This window comes from Crocodylus porosus, unplaced genomic scaffold (assembly GCF_001723895.1).
Source record: "Crocodylus porosus isolate Cpor-Errol unplaced genomic scaffold, CroPor_comp1, whole genome shotgun sequence".
Taxonomy (NCBI): domain Eukaryota; kingdom Metazoa; phylum Chordata; order Crocodylia; family Crocodylidae; genus Crocodylus; species Crocodylus porosus.
Genome location: NW_017728909.1, coordinates 40,877,370 through 40,885,850, shown reverse-complemented (window position 1 = coordinate 40,885,850; position 8,481 = coordinate 40,877,370). Strand labels below are relative to the sequence as shown.

At 48.7% G+C, this 8,481-nt stretch overlaps 1 protein-coding gene across 1 annotated transcript in view; it reads right to left on the bottom strand.

Moving 5' to 3' along the window:
- IPO11 (importin 11) overlaps positions 1–8,481 on the bottom strand; it is a 280,310-nt gene that overhangs the window by 165,194 nt on the left and 106,635 nt on the right. Inside the window, exons 18-21 of the mRNA XM_019532129.1 lie at positions 8,174–8,214; positions 5,082–5,198; positions 3,759–3,872; positions 159–274 (exon numbers count right to left, since the gene is read on the bottom strand). Coding sequence (XP_019387674.1) covers positions 159–274; positions 3,759–3,872; positions 5,082–5,198; positions 8,174–8,214 — 388 coding nt within the window. The remainder of the gene's footprint in view (positions 1–158; positions 275–3,758; positions 3,873–5,081; positions 5,199–8,173; positions 8,215–8,481) is intronic.

The following is an 8,481-nucleotide window of genomic DNA, read 5'->3' as shown; positions in this document are numbered from 1 at the left end:
CCAGCTCCTTGAGTACCCTGGGGTGCAGATTGTCAGGGCTGGCTGACTTGAAGGTAACCAGCTTCTCAAGGTGTTCAGCAAGTGATAAAAATGATGACTTTTCTGGGCAGAGAGAGAGCGACAGAAAAAAAATCTACCAACTAATTTCTTCCACTTACCATAATTCTAAACCATCTTCCAAGAGATAAACATGTGGAGGCTGAGAAACATCCGTACTTAGTTGAATAACAGGAAGTAAGAAAGGATAGAGATTCTTGCTGTCTGTTCCCAGCCCCTTCAGAAAGTAAACAAAAGTGTAAAACATCTTTCAAAAAATCTTCCCTGAAACAGGAGATTCAAGTTAGTCTCTCTTCAGATTATATTTATTCTCTAAAATGACTTAGCAATAGTAATGGAATGAGGTCAGGTGGATTTAGTTTGCACAGCTATTATAGCAATAAGCAATGAAACAAGAGAACTGTGAATCAGGGGGAACAGCAGTAGAAACAAAACTATATGCCCACTGCACACAACTGCTACATTCTTTAGGGTCAAATATTACTGAAGTACATATTTTCTCATGGGGATTATAAACTCATATATTTTAAAACATACTAAATGATGGACATATGACATCAGCCAACAATTTAGGACTTTTAGCTCCCCACTAAAACTGATCCAGCTTTACATACATGGGAGACTAGACACAGAATTTAATAGGCTTAGTACAGACAGTCAAAAAGTCAGTATCAATTCAGTCTTTACAGATTAGTCTGAACTGTATAGCTTGAACCAAGAAGCAAACTAACAGACATTCACTTTTGCTTCTGGAAATGCAGCCACGTTCCTGCAGTGGTCCAGGCCAGAAGCTGGGAAGTGCTAGAGCACACCTCCCAGCCACTGCCAAAGGGAAGAGACAGAAGCTCCATGGCTTTTCCCCACGCCCTGCTCGGTAGGGCAGAAGCATGGCTGAGGCCAGGGGGAGGGTGGCTTTAAATCCTGCACCATAGCCTGCATGAGATTTCAGCCCAGGGCTGGCAGTGTGGAGAGGGCAGCCCTGCCAGTTTTATCCTCCCCCACCCCCCTCTCCTGGTCCAGACAGGAGGGACAAGGGTGGGTTTAACTGCATCCCTGGCTCGTACAGGACACCAGCTGCGGTCTGCCCGGTGGGGGCAGTCCCTGCCAGGCTTTTGCCACCCCATCCCTCGGCTCGAGTGGGGAGCAAGATCTGCGGCCATACCTCATCCAGACACCCAGCCCGGGTCTGAGGGGGTTGAAAGGGGAAGCCCCTGCCAGAGGGAGAGAGCAGGGGGGTGGGGGGATGGCCACACGCCGGCTTACACACTGAGGCAGGGAGGGAGGGGAGGTTAAGCCCCCTCCCTCACCCCAGCCCCAGCCACTGACTGCCTGGAAGGGCAAACAAGTCAGGCTTTTCCCCCTGCCTTGCTCGAGCAGGGGGTGGGGGTGTGGGCCATCCCAGCTTGGGGCCATCAGGTTGAGGCAGGGTGGGGAAGGTGGTTTAAAACCCTTCAACGGCCACATGAGACCCCAACCAGGATCTGCATTTGGGGGGCTGCCATGCTTCAGCCCCCCAGTCAAGCAGGGGGAGAGGGCAGCCCCTAATAGGGTTTTCTCCCTCTCTCCCCTCCTGAGTGGAGAGCATGGCCATACCCCAGCCTGGGGTTGTATGTTGAGGGAGGGAGGGAGGGAGGGGGTTTAAACCCCTTCCCTGGCCTGCATGGGACCCCAGCTGGTTCTGCAGGGCAAGCAGCCCCTGCCAGGCTTTTGCCTCTTCCCCACTCGAGTGGAGAGTGGGGAGTGCGGCTATGCCCTCGCCCCAAGCCAGCAGGCTTGCGGAGTTGGGGGAAGGGTGGTTTAAACCCCCTACCATGCCTGCATGGGACTCTAGCCAGGTCTGCCTGGGCAGTTGGGGGGTGAGGGGGAGGCAGCCCGTGCTAGACTTCTGCCCCTCGCTCAAGGGGGCAGGGAGAAGGGCAGCCCATGCCAGGGTCCCCTCCCCTGCTTAGGCAGACCTGGCTGGGGTCCCATGCACGCATGGTAGAGGGTTTAAATCTACCTTCCCCCACTCCTCCAGAGTGCCAGCCCAGGGCCAGGGCATGCCACTCCTCACCCCAGTCTCTGCTCAAGTGGAGAAGAGGAAAAAGCCTACCAGGGGCTCCTGTTCCTGCAGACCTGGCTAGGGTCCCATGCGGGCCAGGGAAGGGGTTTAAACGCCCTGCAACAGGCCCCGCCTGGCATACTTTGGCTGCGCTGCAACCCAGGGGGCCGGGCCATGACTGGGACAGCCAGCGCACTGCAGCCGGAGGGTCTGTCCTTAATTGACCCAGAGCCCCGCAGCCACATGTGGAAGAGTGGCCTGGAGGCTGGAAGGCATCAGGAAAGTTTCTGGTCACCAGAGCCAGCACCAGATGCGTTTCCTTGCTCCTGGAAGCACCCTGCTGCCACCTCTGCCAGCTGGGAAGCCAAGGGAAGCTGCCAAGGCCTCCCATAGTCCAGCATGGACCAAACCTGAGGGGCAACCATGCCCCAGCCAGAAGACTGCCTGGAGAATGCTGGGTGCAGCTCCAAAAGCCTGTCTGGGACTGGACTCACTTGCTGTGACCATGCAGTACAGACTGGAATAGCAGAACCAGCCAGACTGCAAGATTACGAAGCTCAGAACAAAGAAGTTCAGACAGGGACCTGAGGGCACCCAACAAGGTCACACAGGGACCTAAGTGCACCCGACAACGGTGAATCCTGGAGGGACAGCCCACGATGTCCAAACCTCCCTACAATCCCACCACATGCCCAAAGTGTACCATTGGGAGACACTGGCCATGTTGGGCCACAAGTGAGCCCAGCAGGGAATACACGGAGCCCCTAGAACACCTGGCCAAGAGACTACCAGAAAAAGCCCTGGGGGAAAAGGGGCCAAGTAAAAGAGGGGGAATTTGGTGTGTGCTGCATGGACCTGGTAATACAAATGCTGTACAGGGCACAGAGAGCTGGTCTGAGGTATATACCGAGTCATGTGTCAGACCGGCCCTCTGTGCTGGCTCTGGAGCCAGTCCAGATCAGGCTCACAGACCATCCTTGTGTGCTGGAACCAGCACAGATCCAGTCTGGCAAAGGCACCACATTCAGCATTAGCCCCATGCCAGACCCTCACATCACAAGCCCCAGACAAGGACCTGCTCATTCTGCACAGAGCATGCAAGGTTGGACCAGGGGCATGATCTGAGGCACGAGCTGCATGCAGCACCCCAGCAGACTGGCCTTGTGCGCTGGCTCTGTCTGCATCAAGTCCACAGACTGACCCCCCCACACCGGAGCCCACATGCAAGGTTAGCCTAGCACAGGCACCTCATGCAGCAGACACCCCATGCTGGCTCCACATGCAAGCCCTGGACCAGGGCTAGTATGTGCTGCATGCAGAGCTGGTCTAAGACATGCACTGCATAATGTGCGCACACCAGATTAGTTAGCCCCATGCACTGGCTCCACTGTGGGGGGCAAGTCTGTGGGCCCAATATAGCCCTCAGATCAGCCCTGTGTCCCTCATCCAGCCCACAGGGCCAGATGAGTTGATACCCCCGCTATACCCAAATAGCACCATATTTCTAATGGACTATTATAAAGCACATAATTTAAACAATGCTATCAATAAAGCACTAAAATGTAAATAATGCTCTTTACAGCCAAAGTGCATTTTAATTTTACCAGCATAAAGATATTACAAAGAATATGCATATATGAGAAAAAGGAAACAACCTTACCTGAACCAGATGAATTAGCGTAGTTAAAATGGCACATCTAAGCATATTATGCTCTTCACTCTGTTTCCAAAGGAGTGGTAAATACTGAACTAAACAGCCCACATATGGTCGAATCTACAATCCAGAAAACAAAATTATAGCACATTTATTTAGCAAAGTAAGATATTTAATTGTGGAAAAATCAGGTAAATATCTCTCAAAAGTTACTTGAGCCAGAATAAAAGATACAATAAGAACTTTAATTTTGTTTTGAACTTGCTCCTGCTTCCTCTAAAACAAAACACATTTCTTACCATGAAACTGAAATACTTTATGAATGTGTGTTTGTTTAACTAGAATAAAGTTATTCACAGAAGAAATTACGAAACATAGTTTAAAATCCTAATCTAAATTCAAAATAAACAATATTTATATTTTGATAAGCGACAAGGGAGCAAGGTAATCTGGGAATTTTTTTATCCTTGATCTCCTATGGCCTTCCTGAGTAACAGAGAATAAGCAACTTGCCCTGTCTCAGGTTTCACAAGAATGAATGCATGATGTTTTCCCACTTCCTATTGCTTCTGTGAACCTTAATGAATGTCCGTAAAACATTCTATCCTTGGAAGGAAAGTAGAATAGAAATGCAAAAGCTGTCAACAGTGAGGCTGTTCAGTCACAGAGCCTGATTCAGTGAGTCCACTGGAATCAATGGAACAATTCCCTTTCAATTTTCTTAGGTCTTGGCTCAGGCCCTTAATTTACAAATTCTGGGGTTTGTGTTAGATCCCTGCTCTTTTTTTCCTTGTTTGGATCTTTAACTAGGTTAACTATAGGTTGCAGAAGCTCACTATTGAACATCTCCCACTGAAGATTTCAGACTGGATATGAGGAAAAACTTCTTCACAGTTCATGTGACCAGACTCTAAAATAGACTCCCAGTGGATGGGGTGCAGGCATCTACCCTGGGGATCTTCAAAAGGAGACTGGATGCACACCTTGCTGGGGTTATTTGACCCCAGCAGTCTTTCCTGCCCAGAGCAGGAGGGCTGGACCTGATGATCTCATGAGGTCCCTTCCAGCCCTAAAATTCTGTGAATCTGTATGAATGTTTTCATATTAAGTATAAATATTACAGTATGAAACAGAACAGCCCACATAACTGAACTGTGTAGAATTCAGTAAAATTCACAATACATATGATATGCACACAATATATTTTAGATATCACACCACATGCACATGCACGCACATGAACACACTATGCAGCAGGCTCCAGCCTATGAAAGCCTTTCCAAACAGTTTTTAAGGTGTGACCCTGCTCTGCCTTTAGCCTATAATTACCTGCATATTGACTCTTTCAATCACACAAGAAAGAACATGAAGAACATGCATCTTTGTGTCACATTCTGTAACTTCCTGAAGTAGCTGAAAGAGCAGAGTAAACATGGATTCCAGATACTGCAAGAAAAAGAAATCAGTAAGTTGCACAGTTATAGTATGAAGAATATAACCAGAAATCTGACCGGACAATTTTCTTATATGTTTGAAGCGTCCTCGTGAGCTTTGAGAAAGTTATGCAACTTACTGGGCTTCCATTTTGAAAACTGGATTAGATAAATTTTGACTCCTTGTATTCCAAAAATGGAATGAACACAGGTTCAGTAGGCAACATGCACTAGTCTTTCATAACAGCTCAAGCATGGTACCAGTTTCACTAAGTACTGTTTTCAGGTCTAAAATAATTAAAATCATTTGACAGATAAAATTCTGTAAGCATTGGAGTCAGCAGTCTCTCTAAAGTTTGCTATGTAAGTAAACAAGTGACTCCATGAGCGACTCTGTTGCATTTTATTCCCTAAATTCATCAGCAACTATGTCATTATTTATGTCAACAGTTTCAGACAGCTATATAAAACATATAGTGCACACAGACACGAATGACAAACAATGGAAAGTAAGTCATGATATATTTGAAATGTAAAACATATGCAATTATTAATTTAAACTGGGACTACACAATCCCTGTCTATGGGTACAGGAATATATAGCAACTGTTCCATGCACTTGATAGTGTAGCAATACAGGTGAGCAAAGTTCCCCCAACCCTGACCCTGAATGAACTGGGGTGAAAATTGCAATGATTTTGTTTCACCTATACTGTTAAAGGCTTGGGCATATGTAACTGTTACAGCATAACAGCTGTTTTGCAGGAAGCAGCACCCTTTTTGAAGCTGCTCCAAGTATATGATTTTCTATTATCTCATTATTTACTCGGTACCAGCAGCGTAATAATCATTGTATAATACACAAAAATAAAGACTGGGTAATTTCTATTACATTCCACTACAGATAGGGAGGGTACTTTGTGCCTGAAAGCTTTTCTAATATCTCAGCCACATATGCAGTTGGTCCAATAAAAGATATCACACCAAAAACATCTTTGCCTACTACATTCCTATAATACATTTTTCTATAAACAAACCACCAACATTTTTGGGTAAACCAGTAGTTTAGAAAGTGCTGTTTGCAGAAAGAAGCAAGAGGAAGCCAGATGTATGTGAAGGAGAATATTTGATCAGGGCTTCCCATGCTGGGAAAAATGCTTAGTTTATGGTGCCTGGGACATATGGCAGTGACAATGTGTGTACCTGAGTAGTGGAGAGAATACGTATTGTTAGGAGGCTTTTCCTTTTTTGTGTGCCTGGTTAATTATGCATGGCACCCTTAACCACTACACATGAAGTCTTTATGTATAGAGAGAATAGGATTTTTAATTTTACTAGATATTAAAGTTACAGGCAGTCAGTCCTCAACTTACGACTTTTTGAGTTACAATGAACGACACTTAAGATGTTTATAAATTGACACCCTGTTTCAACTTTCCAATGTGTGCTTCGACTTTACAATGCTAGATGCAGATGCATCCAATTGGTAAGTCTGGTATGGTGGAAGGGCAGAGGGAAGGGAACAGGTGTGGCAGGGGGCAGATCAAGGCCCCCCAGGGTGAGGGAGGAGCTGGGCCTGGGGCAAGTTGCTCGTCTGGCTGCTCCTGCTGCTCATCCAGGAGGGTATGGAGAGGCGCGTGCCCCTGGATCTGTCAGGATGGGGCGGACAGGGCTGGGAGTGAGCTATGGCCCCTTGCTACTTGCCCCACCAGGGTAGGGCGAGTGTGGGACAGGGCCACTGCACAGGACCTGCCTCCCCTGGATGAGCCACAGATCCATCCTGTGCCAGCCCTGCCATGGCTAGATGAGCAGCAGCAGGGAATAGGGGGCATGTGCCCCCGGACTGGGGCAGGGGGCAGGGCAGGGCTGGCAGAGGCTATGTGGGGGGGGTCTGCACACCTGGAGTACAGCCCAGCACAGCCCTGGCCTTGACCACCCTGATCCGGGGCAAGGTGGATGCAGGACAGTGCCCCAGTTTGTCCGGGAGGGCGGGGCAGCTTTTGCTGCTGCACACTGCTTGTCTGGAGGCCGTACAATGGCCCTATCCTGTGCTCACCCCGCCCCAGCCGGGCAAGCGGCAGGAGGGCATAGCCACCGCTCCCAGCACAGTCCAGTGCAGCCCCAACCCTGCCCCCATTCCCACCTGGACGAGTGGTGGGAGCCATCAGACAAGCAACTTGTCCCAGCCCAAGCCCCAGCCCCTCCCTCACTGTGGCGGACCTTGATCTGCAGATCGCCTCCCTTTACACCACACCACACCACACTTACCAGCTGGACACAGCCAAATCAAGCATTGTAAAGAAACCAATCCCCATTTATAATATTGTTCCTATGAGAAAACTAGTTCCGAGTTACAACATTTCACTTTAAGATGCGTTTTTCAGGGACCACCTGTGTCTTAAGTCTGACTGCCTGTATATAAGTAAAACTAGAGAACTGCCTGTCAAGAATGATGGTGGGGATGGAGGGGAGGGCTGAGGCCAGCGCCACACCACCACCCCCCCATGCCGCTGCTGCCTCCAAGGAGCAGGGGAGGGGGCAAGGCCAGCAGTGCTGGCCTCACCCCCACCCTCCCTTCCCTGCTGTCATGGCGGCGCTCTGCCATCCCATTCTGTCCCTGCTGTCCCCTCCGTCCCCCCCACCCACACTGCCACTGCCTCCAAGAAGCAGAGCCGGGCAGGAGGCGGTGGCAGGGGAGCAAGGCTTTGGACCCCGACTCTATCCTCTCCATTTCCACCATCATGGCAGTGCTCTGTCACTGTCATCATTCTTGACAGGCAATTAGCCCCATGCAGCACTGGCTGGAACCATGCCCCACCAGGAGCCACACCCTCAAGAGCATTAAAGACAGACAGATACACAGACAGACAGATTAACCCCTCTATACATACATAGAATTATTTAAAAGTTTACTTTCAAATGGAATCAGACATGTTTCTTTGCCTCCTTTCCTTCAATTTACCCAGAAGCGCACACAAATGCTCTTACCGGCAAGAACTGGTCAGTTCTGAACTCAAAATCATCTACAGGTGAACAAAGGTTAAGGAACTGAAGACTGAATTGAAGACACATTATGATATAATTTAGTCTGATTTTCAAATCTTAGCAAGGTTACATAACTATTAAAATTTGTAGGAGTGCACCGATAAGAAAATTTTGGGCCGATATCGATGGCTGATTTTTAACAAGCCACATTGACTGATACCGATCCAATCGCCAATATGTGACCTGCCAGCTTGGAGAGCAGCTTCCGGCTGGTAAGTCTGTTGAAGGGGATGGGGCCAGGGGGAAGGGAA